Below are 18,028 nucleotides of genomic sequence, written 5' to 3'. Positions count from 1 at the left end.
AAAATTCTTTCATATTCTATTCCATATTAATATCCATAAATTAATTCTTTATTATTTTTTCTCTTTTGTCTTATTATATAATAAATGGTGATTTGGAGATATTTGATATATTATATGGTATGGATAAAAAATGAGTCCCTATATTTAAGGATTTACTTTAGTTGCCATATAACTCATCCATATAATAGAGAATGGATTGGAGAGGTGATTTTGATGGTTTTCTTAAAATTTACCCTAAATTATATGGGTTTGACAACTTTAGAAAATGGGTTGAGAATGCTCTTAGGCTACAAGTTTTTTTATAGGTGAACCTGTTAACCATAGTTACAAAACAACAAACGAACCAAAGGCTTGATGTTATGAATAGCTTTGAGAGAAGAATGTTATATCTATGTAATTAATGTCGTTTATACTCGTTAGTCCACATAAATATCATGGACTGTGATTACGATTTAACCATTTCTACAAGCATAGTCATTAGTTAAGTAGGTCATTAATTATTTACAACACAATTTGTATAATACCAACAATGACTGGTTAGCTATGAATCCTAAATTGTATCGAAACAGCTTGTATACTACCAACAACGACCGGTTCTTTCTTATATTAGTTTGTATTGAAAAGTTTAAATGTAAAGGTGGTTATGATTACAATACATGCATACATGTATCTTATTATAATTAATAAATAACTTGAGTTGTCATATGTCAACTTCTAGTGAAATCTGTATTTTTGTTTCCCGTGTCTCTCTCTGATTAAAAAATAAATAATGTTTTTGAGATATTGAAATAGTTAGTGATTAATTAGGTTACAGTTTTATCTGGTAACCGTTAAAACGATAACATGAACACTTTTATAGTAACCCAAAGTGAAAATCCAACAAATAAAGTCATTATATGACAAAGGTGATATCGACACATGTTTTACATTAATCAAAAACGTTAAAAAAATACCTATTAAAAAAACTTTAAAAAATAATAGGCTACGTGTTAAAAAAAAACTAAGTCAATATATAAAAAAACAAAGAAAATAAAAACAAACTTCAAATAAAAACAGAAACACGTGTTTTGTTCCTTACACGAAAATCGAATAATCATCGTTAATATATAAGGAAAATAGAATTAAAAAAAACCAATATACTGTATGTATGTTTTGTTTGGTTTGGTTCGATTCGTTATCGTAATGAACTTAACTTAAACCAACCAAATGCATGATATGCATCATCGCGCGACGAATACAAACATAGTTACATATTACTCAGTGAAGGCTCTGAGGGTGAGCAATGTGGGCACCTGGTGGGGACCTTCTTTTAGGGTACATAATCTTCTAAAATTCATGAAATTATAAATTTATATACTTAGGATACCCAAACTCTTATGCTTATTGTTATTCGGTATGCTATAAACTCATTATAATACAATGATTTTGCTAATTGTTATGTTTATTGCTCTTTAATCATTATTTGAAAGAAATTATTTTTATATTATTTAATTCGTTAAGTTTTAAGAGGCATGTTTTTTCTTGCTCGACCGGAAAGTGCATATTAATTTCCTAAAGGCTAAAATATTGTATGAGAAAGATGCATGTAGCATTCATTATCCCTTACTTACGCATCTAAGACATTAATGATAAGATAGCTTGATGAGACAGTTGGCAAACAAGATGAAAATTAATTTATTACACATTAATTACATTATATACCAACCAAAAATAGATGTTATTCACCCATTTACGTGAGCGATGAAATAATGCAACAAACTTCTCAATTACAACAAGTTTCCAGCAAGCCACTTCATGTCCTTATCCTTCTTCTCTTCTAATATTTTGATGTTTTCCACTCAATTAAATTACCACACCATTAAACTAATTAAAATCTATATATAGGGTTCGAGTTATTATACAAAAGCTAAAAATATAAAAATGTTTAAAACCATAATTAATTAACATGTGTCATTTGGGACCAAAGAGAAAAGAGTATAAATGTAATAGTACAGATTTTCTCTCTCCAAATGCAAGTCCAATGAAAATTCTCCCATCATTTTAAAACTTTTATTATTTTTTCATATGATATATATTTTTATAAAAAAAATCACAATAATAACAAGTGTTTTTTATCTTTAACATGAGTATGAATTTGTTAAATAAATATTAAAACAAAAATTACATCATTGTGTTTTTTTGTTTATCATTGTATCTTTTTTCGTCATTGTGTGTGTGTGTGTGTTTGTTCGTTTTTTTGTCATTGTGTCTTTCAAATCATCATTGAGTTTTTTTCTTTTTAAATATCAATGACATCGTTATATAATAATATGTAAATATAATGATAATATAACAAATTATCCAATACATAAAACACAATAATTAATACATATTACATAATAACATAAAACATAACACACAATGGTGTTCCAGCAAGCAACCTCATGTCCTTATCCCTTTTCCGTTTCTATAAAGGTCAACCCACCTCATGCTCTAATATTTTGATGTTTTCCACTCACTTAAATTACCACACCATTAAACTAACGAAAATCTATATATAGGGTCGAGTTATTCCACAGAGGCTAAAAATTAAAAATGTGAAAAGCCATAATTAATTAACATGTGTCAATTGTGAACCAAAGAGAAAATAGTATAAACGTAATAGTACATATTTTCTCTCTCCAAATGCAAGTCAAATGATAATTCTTCCATCATTGTAAAACTTCTATAACTTTTTCATACGATATATTTTTTTTATAAAAAAATCACCATAATAACAAGTGTTTTTTATCTTTAATATGAGTATGAATTTGTTAATTAAATATTAAAACAAAAATTACATCATTGTGTTTTTTTGTTTATCATTGTATCTTTTTTCGTCATTGTGTGTGTGTATGTGTGTGTTTGTTTGTTTTTTTGTCATTGTGTCTTTCAAATCATCATTGAGTTTTTTTCTTTTTAAATATTAATGACATCGTTGTGTAATAATATGTAAATATAATGATAATATAACAAATTATTCAATACATAAAACACAATGATGAATGCATATTACATAATAACCTAAAACATAAAATACAATGGTGAATATATATAACACAGTGACCTGAAACGTAAAACACAATGGTGAATATATAACACAGTGACTTGAAACGTAAAACACAATGATGAATACATATAACACAATGATCTGAAACGTAAAACACAATGGAAATTACATATTATACAATGACATGAATGTAATACTTTTTTTCTCAAATTAAGTGAATTGCACATGCCAATTCCGAACAAAAGACAATGATTGTATTATACAATTACTAAAACAAAATGATAAGTAGAAAGACAAATGATGAGCACAAAGACAGAATGAGGTAATCATTGTTTTAATTGTTACAAATATTAATACCAATTGAAAACCACAATAACCAAAATATATGTTTGGTTTGGTTTTGTTTGCGGTTTTGAAAAAGTATGCATTGAAGGTATGCAACTTATGCCTTAAATAGGAGAGAAGATGCTGACATGGCTTTAGTGTTGCATTGAGAAATAAATTAATGAGTTAAAGTGAAATAGAATTAGCAGATAGATTTGGTTTGGTTTGGTTTGGTTTGGTTTGATTCGGTTTACTCAAGCTTTGATGAAAATTTTCTACACTTTTTAATATTGTCAGGCTACAAGTTTTTTTATGAGTGAACCCGACCCAAAGTTACAGAACAACAAACAAATCGAAGGCTTGATGTTATGAATAGGTTTGAGAAAAGAATATTACACCTATTCAATTAAGGTTATTCTCATTCATTTATATTCATTTGTCCACATAAATGTCATGGATGGTGATTACGATTTAACCATTTCTACAAGCGTATATGGTTTTTAGTTAAGTATGTTAGTAATTATAAAAAAATGAATATTTCATTCAAATTAATAAAAAATTTGAGCTCAATCTGAAGAGAGTCTTCGGCCCAACACTGCAGGATCTGAAGTATCCGCCTTGTTGGGTAGAATGCCTTCCACGGTGGGTTATCAACCTACCCTTAGTACCGAAATGGGTTCTTTACAAGAAAGATACTTCTACCAAAGAAGGGTTCACAACTTCTATTCAAGCTGTTTATGTACCTGCTGATGATTTAACCAACCCTGCTCCTGCTACGACATTTGATCTACAACACAATTTCTATACTACCAACAATGACTAGTTAGCTATTAATTCTAACTTGTAATAAAACGGTTTGTGTACAACCAACAATGACTACTTTTCTATATTAGTTTGTATTGAAAAATCTATAAAGGCGGATATGGTAACAAAATGCATAAATGTATCTTATTATAATTATATATATTAATTTGAAAGTGACAGTTAACACTCAAACTGGTACTATTCTACTGCTACCTATTTAAAAGCGTGAAGTACAATTATTTTAAGCACCTTTCCTTTACCAGTTGTTTAACACATGTGTTTCTCTGATGCTTTGTTAACCCCACTAACCTTTTCCATCTCTCACACCTATCAACCACTCATTTATCATTCTCTCACATCTACTTCTCATCTCCAACATCTCTCTAAACATCAATGCTTTCGTGTTACATTTGAACTTACAGAGATAAACAATTAGGGGGTGTTTGAATAACCAAGCTTATAGTTTTTATAGCTTTGTTTTACAAAATAAGCTTAACTTGGTGTTTGGCTTAGCTTTTTAAGCTTATGCTTATAAGCTTATATACTTATAAGCTTATATGCTTATAACCCCACTAACCTTTTCCATCTCTCACACCAAAGAAGGGTTCACAACTTCTATTTAAGCTTATGCTTATAAGCTTATATAAGCTCATTTGAAGAAGTTTATTTGAAGATGGTTTTTTAGCTTATTTGATAGAAGCTTATTTGTTTAAGGGTGTAAATTACTCATTTGTCATCTAATGGTGGTGGATTAGTAATTATTACTCTAACAAATTAAAGAATGTTGGATTTAACAACTTATTAAGACGCATAATTAACTTGTAGAATATAAGCTAATTCAAACACTTAAAAAGAGCTTATCAAATAATAGAAAAAAAGCTATAAGCTAATTATATAAATAAGCATAAGCTTAAAAATAAAAGCTAGGCCAAACACCCCTTGGTTGGGCGGTGGTTCTAGAAAGAGAAACTATGACTTGGACGCGGTCGCCCGCCGTTGCCGACGGTAGGTGATGTTGTTCTTAGTTTCTGGTTATGAGCCTTTTGGTTTGAGTTGACGATCGTATACAAACGATAAGGTGGATGGTGATTATAGAGAGAGAGAGAAGCGAAAACTGTTGGTTTTTTCGCCGATGTTTCCAGCGGCTCCGGCCGTCCATGGTGACGGTGGAACTGCATGTGCATGTACGATACCTTCTTCTCTCTGTCTTATGTCCGGTTCTTTTCCCGTGAGCGTTGACGACGATGGTTGAACGGTGATTTAATTTAGAGAGTGAAGCAAAGAAATGGTCGTTGACTGCCGTTTCCAATGGCTCTGCCCGTCTATGGTTTGTCTGAGAACCGACGTAGGCGCTAAACAACACTGCAATTGTATGCTGGTTGTAATTTGTAAACTTTTCATTTGTATTTTTTTTCTTTAGAACTATTTTATTTTGTGTGGTGTAATTTTTATTGCAATTTTTTTAGTTTCAATCATTTACTTTATCATGATTTGTGATATATGGAGATCAATGTTAGTAATTATTGTAAAAATGGTGTTACAAATGATGATATAATTGAACTTTACACGGATGTAACATAATGAGTCAATAACATGTACCAATGTACAACTGTTAGTTTCTTGCCCGCGCAACCCGCGGGTAATCCCACTAGTTAATACGTAATTTGAGTTGTCATATGTGAACTTCTACTGAAGTCCTTATTTTTGTTTCTCGTGTCTCTCTTTTATTAAATATTTCTCTCTCCGATTAAAAAATAAATAATGTTTTTGAGATATTGAAATAGTTAGTGATTAATTAGGTTACATTTTTATCTGGTAACCGTTAAAACGATATCATGAACACTTTTGATTTTTATACAAACTAGTGGGTGTGCAGTAATGCAGTATGACTTGATTTGTTAGGATATTTGTGTGATACTAACACTCGTTACAGTAACCCAAAGTGAAAATCCAACAAATAAAGTCATTATATGACAAAGATGATATCGACACATGTTTTACATTAATCAAAACCTTTAAAAAATAACTATTAAAAACTTTAAAAAATAATAGGTCACGTTTTAAAAAATCTAAGTCAATATATAAAAAAAAACGAAGAAAATAAAAACAAATTATAACAAATTTAAAATAAAAATAGAAACACATGTTTTGTTTCTTACACGAAAATCGAATAAACATCGTTAATATATAAGGAAAATAGCATTAAAAAAAGTAATATATTGTATGTATGCTTTGTTTGGTTTTTTGATCTGGTATCGCAACAAACTTAACTTATGCCAACCAAATGCATGATATGCACCATCGCAACACGACATATACAAGCATAGTTACATATTACTTAGGGGAGGCTCTGAGGGTGAGCAATGCGGGCGTCTTGGCAAGCACATTTTTTTAGGGCACAAATTTTTTTAGAATTCACGAAATTATATAAATTTATATATTTAGGATACCCAAACTCTTATGTTTATTGCTATTCGGTATGCCATAAACTCATTATAATACAACGATTTTGCTAATTGTTATGTTTATTGCTATAACTTTAATCATCATTTTAAAGAAATTATTTTTATATTATTTAGTTCGTTACGTTTTAAGAGACATGTTTTTTCTTGCTCGATCGGAACACGTGAATTCTCAGGGCCGCCACTACATATTAGTTTTCTAAAGGCTAAAATATTGTATGAGAAAGATGCATGTAGGATCCTTATCCCCTAATACGTATCTAAGACGTTGATGATAAGATCGATTGATGGGACAGTTGGCAAACAAGATGAAAATTCATGTGTTACACATTATTATACCAACCAAAAATAGATGTATGTTAACCCAAAATAGATATATGCTATTCACCGCTTACGTGAGCGTTGAAATAATGCAACAAACTTCTCAATTACAACAAGGTTCTAGCAAGCCACCTCATGTCCTTATTCCTTTCTATATTTTGATATTCTCCACTCAATTAAAATTATCGCACCATTAAACTGATTAAAATCTATAATGTGACTAGCATGCTTAAAGATTAAACCATACCATACATATTAGCAAAAATATAAAACTATAGGATTTTGTGTATTGATACAATCAACCAGGATTCTTATTATCGAACCTGACGAGCTGGTTTACATAACCGGTTCACTTAACCTTATTTGAACCATCATCGTTTAGAAAACCGAAAAATCAAGTAAATGATTGAACTAATTCAATATATTTATTTCAAAATGTGACTTCCTAATTCAATTTCTTTTTATGATAAGAATTATTACAAGGCTTAATTTCTTTTATATTTTAATTTTTTCAAGTTACGTATATTGTACACAAAAATTCAGCATTTAATTAGTTAAACACAAAGTTTAACATTTAAAGTTTTAACAATTAAATTTTCATGGGACAGTCCGTCGTGTCACTTGCGGTTGTATGCATCGATGGTAAATTGAAAAGGGTGATAGATAAAAAAAATTACTACACTATTAATATATAAAATAAAATCATTTTATAAACGTAAACTAATGGAATGACCTCTTATTTCATTTAGCAACCAACTTCAAAGACACTTATCAATCAACCTTTGAATGCGTGTCTTATTTTCTTATATTTGGTACCACACACGCACATACATAAACCCGAACTAGAGAAGATCTATACTCAGATCTTAAGAAACATCATCCAACTGACACCAACAAACATAAAACTGCAAAACACCATCATTTACGCAAAACATGGTCATAAGAATGTGCCAGGAAACAGGGTATTCAATTTTATTCTTAAGGAACAGTTCATTGAAGAAAAATCAAATGATTGAACTGATAAGAACAAACCAAACAATTACAAACAACTCGAAATAGAATTACATTACATATAATCATAGATGAGTAGACGACTCTCATCGGACTGGTTAACGATGAATACGAACAAGAAGAATGAAATTGATTGTGATAAAACGGTGATGATGAACCTAGGAGGAGCCGACTGCATACAGGCAGGCGACAACGGTATACTTGTGGTGTTTCAATTTTAATGCCGGGTCAATCAGACATGGTGCCAATTGAGGAGCCGTGGATGAAGGTGACGAGATGAAGAAGACATGGCTTGACAACAGTTGTATCCAAATAAGTTCCTTCGATTGAGGGAAGAGTAACGGGTTGATCAAACAAGTGGTAGCCCATCCATGAAGCCGTGAAGTCCAGAACTCAAGACGGCCCAATATGCAATGACAAGAAACAAGGTTAAAAATGGATTATAAAATTGAAAAGAGCCCATATAATTTTAACAGAATGCATACCAGAGTTGTTTTTTTGTAAATTGCCCCAGAAAAGAATCAAGGGAGTGGTAATTAAGTGTTTCCAAAGGCGAAATAGATTAATTTCATAAACATATATGCAGAAATCGAACAGACATCTTATAAAGGTGGCTACCACTATAAACATTGTTCAGGTAGGAAATGTTAAACATAAGCAGATAGTACACCGGGACAACATAGGGATGCATACGAGCCAAGCTGAGCTGAGAGTTCGAGCTTTAGCTCGATTCATTCCAAGGTTCATGCGTAAAAATCGACCTCGTTTGTTATATAGTTAATAAATTAATTTATATACGTATAGTCGTATATAATATTTTTATATAAGTTTATAATTATAACTTTACATATTACATAATATATATATTATTTAGTTATTTTTGTCATAATTTCATGTAATTATATAAAGAAATACTATATTTATATTTATATATATATATATATATATGTTAAATGAAGATTTGTTTAAACTAACAATACCAGTCAAGCTCAGTATTTGATGCGCAGGCTCGGGCTCATTTAAGCTTGGCACGATTTGAGCTTTTAGTGAGTTTAGCTCAATTAGTTCACAAGCGGCTTGACTCATTTACATCCTTAGAACAATTGTATATGATAACAAAATGGTCTGTTGAAGTAACCCTGCAGCAATATATTGAAAAAGTGAGTGTAACAGATAACAAGATTAGAGAAATCCTATCAGATGTTTTGGCACAGCAATGGCAATATTACTCCACCTTAAACTACCAAAGTATTTGTAAATTGCAACCCGCTTACACAAAAATAGGTTGTGTTATGTTTCATCACTAATAAGTTAGGCAAAAAATATCTAGCTAAAGTTGTAGGCTATCTATGTATGTTATGAAAAATAAAGTGTATAATTAATATTATTATTATTATAGTTGAATTTGGTTATATAATTCAGAGTCTAAAAATTGGGGGAAGCAGAAGCCCTAAAAAGAGATGTGTTATGAGGATTATTATAAGTTGGATTAATTAGGTAGTAAGGTATGGATAGTGATTGTGATTGGTCTGAACTCTGAATAGAATGAAAATGAGAATTAAAAAGTAATATAAATGAACAACATATCAATGGTGATTAAAAGGGATATCCCTTACCAATTGCTGCTAAAATCGGTGATTTTCACCAAAATAATAACCACAAGTAGTACCACCAGTTCGATGAACATCATTACGGTTATCACAACACACGTTTGTTACTGCGATTTTGAGAAAGTATGCAGATGAAGCTAAGCAGCCTATGCCTTAAATAGGAGAGGAAGAGGAAGATGCTGACATGGCTAGGACAAGTTAAGATATTGCTTGTGATTTTTGGAATGACAAAAAATAAAAAAATTTGGTTTCGTTTGGTTTGATTCGGTTTATTTAAGTAATTTTTTTTATATTTTTTGGTATTGTTAGGCTACTAAGTTTTTTTTTCAATGAGTGAACCTGTTAATTATGGTTACGGAACAACGGATAAACCGAAGGCTTGATATTATATATAACTTTAACATAAGAGTGTTATATTATCTATTCAATTAATGATATTCTCATTCATTTATATTTATATTTATATTTATTTGTCAACGTAAATATCATGGATTATGATTACGATTTAACCATTTCTACAAACGATAAGTAGGTCAGTAATTATATACAAAACAGTTTGTATACTACCAACAATAACTAGTTAGGTATTTATCCTAAATTGTACCGAAATAGTTTGTATACTACCAACAACGACCGATTCTTTTCTATATTAGTTTTTATTTAAAATTTTAAAATGTAAATGCGGATATGGTTACTATACATTCATACATTATCTTATTATAATTAATAAATAACTTAAATTATCACATGTTAACTTCCGGTGGGTGGGTTGTGCCTTATACAAAACACGCCGGATGGAGAAGGATCTTGGTCAATGGTTGGTGGGTGGCTTTATTTGTTTTAGTGTTAATAAAAAAGTAAAAAATAAAAATTTTAATTAGATAATAATTGGAATGAACCCCATCTACTACACAACTTTGTTGTAAAATACGCAAACGTCTCCGTAAGACTTTATCCACGTCTAATTGTATGAAAAATATGCATGTAGCATTCCTTATCATCTACTTGATAAGATTGTTCGATGTGACAGGATGACATGTGACAAACAGGATGAAAATTCATGCGTTACAAATTAATAATACCAACAAAAAATAGATGTATGCTACTCATCTCTTACATAAGTGTTGAAATAATACAACAACTTCTCGGGCAAGCCACCTCGTGCCCATATCCTCTCACCTTTCTATATACCAATTAACTAATTGAAATCCATAATGTGACTACCATGCATAAAGAAACTATACCATATATATTTTAGCAAACATAACAAATTATAGCATTTTGTGTATTCATACAATCGACCACGATTCTTATAATCACACCTGACGAGTTGATGCGAACTTGAGCATGTTACATAACCAGTTTACTTAACCCCGTTTGTACCATCCTCGTTTAGAAAACCGAAAAGTCGAGTAGATGATTGAACTGGATTTCAATATTATTTATTTTAAATTTCTATTTTATAGTTAGATTTTTTTTCTTTGTTTAGCTACTTTTTTTTCTCTTATAAGAGTTATTACAAGACCCATTTTTGATCTTCTACATTTTATTTATTTCATGTTACATATTTTAAACACGAAATAGTAAATTAGTTCAACATATTATTAGTTAAACACAGACTTTAAAATTTTAAGTTTTCAAAATTAAATTTTCATGGAACATTTTTTTCCCTTTGTCCGTCATGTCACATGTGGTTGTATGCATCGATGGTAAATTGGTAATAAAAATCGTGTGCTGCTCTGTTACATCTATTATCTATCGTTCAACTATAGCCAACCAAAAATAATCAAAAGCCATCAAAATAATATTGATTTCATAGTAAATTTTGCTGCACTATGCATCCATAGTCATAAATACACACACGTACGTATCTACATACATATTTAACAGGCACGCTTAATACGAACCAATTTGCAGTATAGAACCACATAAGTAGTTGTGCATACTTCTTATTAGCAGTTATATGGTTTACATTAACCATTTTGTATATCACAGTGAAAAAATAAATGTTTTTACGGTTCTCACACTTCTATACTTTCTATTGATTTTGTATTGAACAATGAACGACCCTCTATGTGTGTGTCTCCAAACGTACCGAGAATTTTTGTATTATTGTTTCTTCCACAATGCCTTCTTCTAACTGTATTGCTCAAACAGCATCAACTAAAATAGAGCATTAAAATGTAAACAAACAATGTTAAAATTAGAGGTGAAGTTCATTAAACATAAAGTAGGAACATCATATAGTTCAATGGTTAGTCTCTTTTAGTTGCAGCCAACTGTTGATCGCATCACAAAGTAATCAAAAGTAATTGTTAAATTATGTAATCCAATTTAATAATATTTTTTTTATTTTTATTTTATTGGTTCCAATTCATGTTTTCTTTTTCATGTTTTGTTGCATATGGGCTTCATGAATACTAGGCTTGTCTTAGAGACGTATAATTGAAGCCCATCTAGGTCTTCTTATGGCCCAACTTTCCTCTCAATTTGCCTCCTCTCATGAATAATACGTTGCCCAAATTCCAATACGATTATTGTTAAAGATGGAATGAATCCGTTGGAGTGTGAGCCTGCTAACTGGTTGATTGATCATTGCCTTATTTACTCGCACTAGTGATTGATAATTATCATTCCTAGAGGACGTTCCTTGAGGACGAGTCACATATAAATTACCCTTCACATCATGCTAGTCAGAAGCATCAATGATTTTGTACTTCACTGTTATTGAGTAATGATGTAGGGGTAACACCCCCCGGCCATCTAAAACTATGGTCAAAGCACTGTTACGAAAAGAGATTAAAAGAATATCTATGTTTAATAAAAAAGATTACCACAATAGACAACAACTAAAAAAGAACAATTTTATCGTGCTTAGCCATGAGAGACAGATAGTACAAATGTAGATGTCATATTGTCCTATTCCTATACATATGTCCAAATGTCTATAACAATGCTCATGATATATATGAATATCAATATATTTACATATTTACCGTGTGTTTTCAACATCCCTCTGACATCTTTCTAAAATCACTATCATAAATCATCCATATATTAACCCATTAAAGTATATCTTAGTCCGATAATCAATCCGGCTAAGATTTGCTTTAACAAATGAAAAGAAAATTAAAAATATTGTGTTTTTCACTTTTGTTATAAATTCCGCACATAACATTGGAGAGTAGATATCATCGTACACGTTCATACACGTCTATCTTACATTTCTACACGTTCCTACATGAAAGACACGAAATTTGGTGGTATTCGAAAGGAAACTGACTCGTTTGTTTGGCGTGGCATGAAAGTCAAAGCGTTAAGCTTTTCATGAGTCCGAAATGGATCAAAACGGTTAGGTGTTTTGTGTCTAATCTTATGTCTAGCTTCTTACTAGTCCAGTCGGTTGTTTTATTTTAATAAAATCAATTTTGTTGGTCGTTAAAAAAAATCACAAAATGTGCGAGGGTGGTATTGTCATTTCATTACCCTTACTCGTAATTTCTCCCCCTCTATAAATACCACCCCCATCTCCGGGTTGTTGATCAATCCGACTCGGGTCATTTTAGGGTTTATCGCAACATTCAAAATCAATCAAATGACCGTACCAAATCACTCATTATAAGATCTTCAACACGCTAATTCCATCACAATTCACGAATTCAAGTTCATCTTTATACAGATCCACTATCAATTTCATTTCAATTTCACACGAACCAAACGGTACGCTGTAACATTCATTTTTGTTCTGTACATAACATATTGCGATATTAGGGTTTCAGTTATTCGAACAATTGATTCAAATGAGTTCAATTTTGTTATTGAGAAAGCCTTAATGATCCACGGGTTTGAATATGAGCAATGGAGGTAGAGTAGATGACGATCAATTCGAGGCAAGTAATATTAACAATAATAATATTAATAATCGGGTAGCGGCTGATGAATTTGGTAGGTCGATAGCGAAAGTAGCCGTCGGTCAGATATGCGAGCGTGTAGGTTTCCATAGCTCTAATGATTCTGCTTTAGAGGCTCTTTCGGATATTGTTATTAGGTATATTAAGGATTTGGGGAAAACCGCAAAGTTTTATGCTAATGTAGCCAATAGAACCGAATGCAATGTGTTTGATATAATTCAAAGCTTGGAGGATTTGGGATCTTCGGTTGGGTTTCCGGGCGGGTCGGAACCGTGTACTAGCTTATTAGGGTCGGGTGCAGTTAAGGAGATAATGGAGTATGCTGAAGTGATTGAAGAAGTGCCTTTTGCGCAACCGGTTGCTAGCTTTCCAGTTGTTAGAGATAGGAAACTGACACCCAGTTTTGTGCAAATGGGTGAAACGCCTGAGTTTAAGCACGTGCCTGAATGGCTGCCTGCGTTTCCAGATCCTCATACGTATATTTACTCGCCTGTGTGGAACGAGAGGACATCGGATCCTCGGTCGGATAAAGTTGAACTCGCTAGACAAAGAAGGAAAGCGGAAAGCTCGTTGTTAAACTTAACGAAACGGTTGTTGTCTGGTGGCTCAGATGTGACGTCCACTTCTGAAGTTAGTAAAAAAAGCCGGTTTCTTGCGATTGGTGATGGTCAAACGGGCAAACAGTCAACAGAAGACGAGAATGAGATTAAACATGTTTTGAATGATACCAATATGGAAAATCATGTTTCTATATTGGAGACTTTTAGACCCGTTATAGAATCTTTGAATGGTAGGGTTTCAGAGTTGGGTGAGAATGGAGAACGGGATTATTTAGATAGGAGGCCTTCGGTTCGGTTGAATTTCAATAATGGTAGAAAAATGATTGGTGATTCATTGGATTTGAGGCTATGGAACAGGGGTACGGGTATAATTTTATCTTGGTTCGGGCGTGATGATGTCATGGATGACAAGAAGAGGAGAGCTCAGTATATTTTAAGACAATCTATGGAGAACCCGACGGATCTTCCTCAATTGTAGATGAAATTACTGAATCGCCCTTGATGGCACGCATATAACTTTTTTCATAAAGTACGAAGCTTTGTGAAAATTAGATCAATGTAGGTGCTCAATGTGAATCTTGATAGCAGTTTCTTCAAGGGTTTGAAACTCGATCAGGTTTTTTCTAATGTTTGTTATAGAATTGTAGCTTTATCATGAAAAGAAATCATTTGACAATTGAACAAGTCATTTATGTGATTATCTTGTTGTTTTTCATAATTTTTGATTCTTGTGAAGTATGACTATTGTTTTTGTTTGTACTTTACTGCTTACATGAGTTGTTAAATGTTTATTTTTCTGTGCATGAAGCTTGTGATAGCTATATATAATGTTGTAACTTGTGTCTTGATGTTGAGTGTATGTATTTCTCATTTTCTTGTGTATATAATATTGTATTTTAGTTGATAATTCTTCATGAAGCTGGTTCAGCTGACGTAATGCCACAATGGATAGTTTTTAAAGTGAGGTGCAGATAATTTTGCTTAAGCATTGTGCTGCATTATTGTTTTCTAAATTTGAAATTTTGAGTTTTTGACCTGGTAACTTATTACGGATCAATTTGGTTTATGGTACCCTAACAGGTTAAATTGTTAAATATTAAAGTTAGTTGAAAGGTAAACGGGCCTAATGGGTTGGAAGTTGTACAAAGTACAATCTTAATGCGTACAACCTTCCGACTTTAATTGTATTAAGTGTATTATGTTTATAAAAATGAACAAAAAAAGTTTATGTATCAACCCAAGAGTAAAGTATGTTAGCGTTATGGCGTATCAATCCGATCTGTTAAAAAATGCTTATCAATCTATTTTGTAATGTTATTACCAGACTCGCCCATTTTGCAGTAATATTATGACCAGATTCACCTATTTTGCCAGATGCATAACTTCCTATTAAGTGAGAACAGTTGTTTGATTGGCTTACTATTTAATCATTTTTATTTTATCTTATGGATTTCTCAAACTTTAATAGTAGATCATCTTTTTACATGGTAAGTCAAGCTGTTATGTCAGTTAAATTGTTTTGATCAATTATAGTTAGCGAGGACTCCCACAAAGAAGACATGCTGCAATGAAATACGTCTCTTCCTCTCTTTTTCACATCAGCGTCAACCCTCTCCTCATCCGTGTTTACTGTGGTCGATGTTCCCACCACAGATGCTCTAAGCGTATAGAGGCTACTTCAGCTCAAACGTTTTGGGAGTTAATTGTTTTTTATTTACATAAATCTAATAACACTAATATATTTTGATTTAGACATTGTACTGTGGTGTTTTTGTCTGGTTAGCTCCTTGCTGTTCCTGACCGTTTACTAACATAAGTCTTACCGTTCAAAACAAAAATAAATTATAAAACATAAAATTGAGATGTATTAAATATCTAAGATATGAAAAACTGAAACTAGACGACTATTTGTTCAAAAGGTTTAGTTCCATGAACCCTTAAACAACACCAAGCGGTAACAGTGTAACACACCAGGGGCAACTAGAGGAGTAGCAATCGCAGTACCGTTGAGACGTGCTACGAATTCTGAGTTCTGACCCATACCTTCGTGTTATTGCATGTCGTAGACTTCCTTCATTGACTTGTATGTGCCTTGTTATTATAAATAAATAACCAGAAAGGGCGATTTCAAAAACATCAACAAATAAAAGACATTTACAAGCTATTACATGTCTAGCACAATGGTCTACCTTCATGTAATTGATATGTCGTATACTTCACTAATCGACTGGAATGTGTGTCTCATTATAAATAAATAACCAAAAAGAAAGATTTCAAAATGTTAACAAATGATGAAAACATTTATAAGCTAATGTATGCCTAGCACAATGATCTACTTAAATCCAATATGGTTGATAAAATGAATGCTATAAAAGATGGGTTCCGTTAAAAGAACATATCCGGTCCTTTCAGTTGAGCTTCAAGCCCGTTTCGGCAGGAAACGCCTTTCCTCGATGATTAAAGATCATAAAGTTCATGTTTGATGGTACAGACACCACCCTGCATTCCAAATGCATTATATAAATTAGTAAGACATATCTCACTTATTTCACAAATACAATGTTTCTGAATACCATGTGCTTATTATGCCTAATATTGCGTGTATCTGCGATTAAGTGAATGCTATGAAAGTTGGTACCATTTTTTCATTATTATTTTGTAAGTGGTAACTAAAAAAAGCAAAGAAATTAACACAAGATGTCATAACCATAAAGCATCATTAATACCAAAAGAACTAGGCTATTAGTTGTAAATAAATGTACATAGTCATCACACCATACTTGATCAGTAGAGAACACGAGTAGAAAAATGAGACCAAAAGAAAACATATAAAAAAATATAAAGACGAGTGTTTCCAAATTAATCGGCATCTACAAAGTCAGCAAGTAATAAGACGGTTGAAAATAACATTTGGTTTCACAAAAGGACCATCTGATATCGCGCCTTTCACTTGCGAACTCTTTAGACATATTCTAGTCATAAATATAACATTGCTAATGAAAACCTTGTTAAGGTGTACACTTAGTCATACCAAATAACTGCAAGTAGATGTTAATAAGATCTAACATGTTTCGTTTGCCTTTAAACTTTACAATCAATTAGTCGGTGTGTATTTAGTATTTACAATAGCAGTAGCCTACTTAATCATATCTTTAGCTTAAGCATTAGCTTAATATACTAGTTAACCAAATAACGCGTGTGTTACACGTGAGTAAACAATTTCGATATATAATTGAAGCCTCGAATTCATGTAACTATGTAAGTTAATATCAAAAGCTGCATTTATTTAGAATTACCTATTCTCGTCCGAATCCGGGAGTATCGAACGGAAATTCCCGGGCACGGTTAATCCAGCAAACAAACTCAAAACCAATACTAACACCAACTCAACCAGCACCTGCAAATCATATTATATATACCAAATTAACTCATAAGAACCCTAAATAGCATAATGTATAAATAACATAGAAACAGAGAGAGTTTACTTCATAAGGAGGCCCGGTAAACTTGTCCTCGGTGATCTTGAGCATAGCTCTGTCTAATCATCATCAGAACAAAAATTAGGTTTTAATTGATTACATTTACAGCTACAATTGAATAATGGAAGACATAGAGTCATTTATATTTACATTGAACAGTTGAGCAAGCAGCATGTAATAGCATCGTAATTGCGACGATGCCGACGGCGAAGCTCGTATTCATTGACATGATTGCCGGCGATTATCGGAAATTGGATTTGGGGGTTTTTTTACTCTCCGATTGATTGGATTTTGATCCCAAAAGAAATAATAAAAATGTTAACAAACTCGTCCCTAGACTTATAGGTACGATTGATCAATGATAATTTCGATTTTATTTTTTTAGTCGAGACTAATCTCGATAGCATAATCATCATATACTATACAATTAATTTACATATACTTTATACTCGATTTTATTAGTCGGTTTTTCTGTTTAATTCATAATTATTATTGTGAAAGAAATTGAGTGGCCAATG

At 31.8% G+C, this 18,028-nt stretch overlaps 2 protein-coding genes across 2 annotated transcripts; one reads left to right on the top strand and one right to left on the bottom strand.

Annotated features, from left to right (window-relative positions):
• The first annotated feature begins 13,010 nt into the window (after nt 1-13,010).
• LOC143550615 (transcription initiation factor TFIID subunit 8-like) lies at nt 13,011-14,938 on the top strand. Its single transcript, XM_077041235.1, has one exon. The coding sequence runs from the start codon at nt 13,412-13,414 to the stop codon at nt 14,507-14,509; it is 1,098 nt and encodes a 365-aa protein (XP_076897350.1). The 5' UTR covers nt 13,011-13,411; the 3' UTR covers nt 14,510-14,938.
• A 1,217-nt stretch (nt 14,939-16,155) lies between these two features.
• Nucleotides 16,156-17,806, bottom strand: LOC143550598 (membrane magnesium transporter-like). Its single transcript, XM_077041217.1, has 4 exons — nt 17,661-17,806; nt 17,517-17,569; nt 17,328-17,428; nt 16,156-16,530 (listed from the first exon to the last, which is right to left on the bottom strand). Exons 1-4 carry the CDS (start codon nt 17,737-17,739, stop codon nt 16,440-16,442), a joined length of 324 nt encoding a protein of 107 aa, XP_076897332.1. The 5' UTR covers nt 17,740-17,806; the 3' UTR covers nt 16,156-16,439.
• Between the last annotated feature and the right edge of the window lie 222 nt (nt 17,807-18,028).

Source organism: Bidens hawaiensis, unplaced genomic scaffold, assembly GCF_021521415.1.
Source record: "Bidens hawaiensis isolate Kalapana, Puna unplaced genomic scaffold, B.hawaiensis_p1.1 tig00016116_1, whole genome shotgun sequence".
Lineage (NCBI taxonomy): Eukaryota > Viridiplantae > Streptophyta > Magnoliopsida > Asterales > Asteraceae > Bidens > Bidens hawaiensis.
Note: the sequence above shows the minus strand (reverse complement) of the source record. Positions and strands in the feature narration are given on the sequence as shown.

Bases quoted from the DNA above. Each gene is read 5' to 3' on its own strand.
- LOC143550615 (XM_077041235.1), top strand. From the start codon at position 13,412: ATGAGCAATGGAGGTAGAGTAGATGACGATCAATTCGAGGCAAGTAAT.
- LOC143550598 (XM_077041217.1), bottom strand. From the start codon at position 17,739: ATGTCAATGAATACGAGCTTCGCCGTCGGCATCGTCGCAATTACGATG. The intron at 17,429-17,516 runs GTAAACTCTCTC...TATGATTTGCAG, and splicing joins TTACCGGGCCTCCTTATGAA to GTGCTGGTTGAGTTGGTGTT. The intron at 16,531-17,327 runs GTAATTCTAAAT...TTTGGAATGCAG, and splicing joins CCGGATTCGGACGAGAATAG to GGTGGTGTCTGTACCATCAA.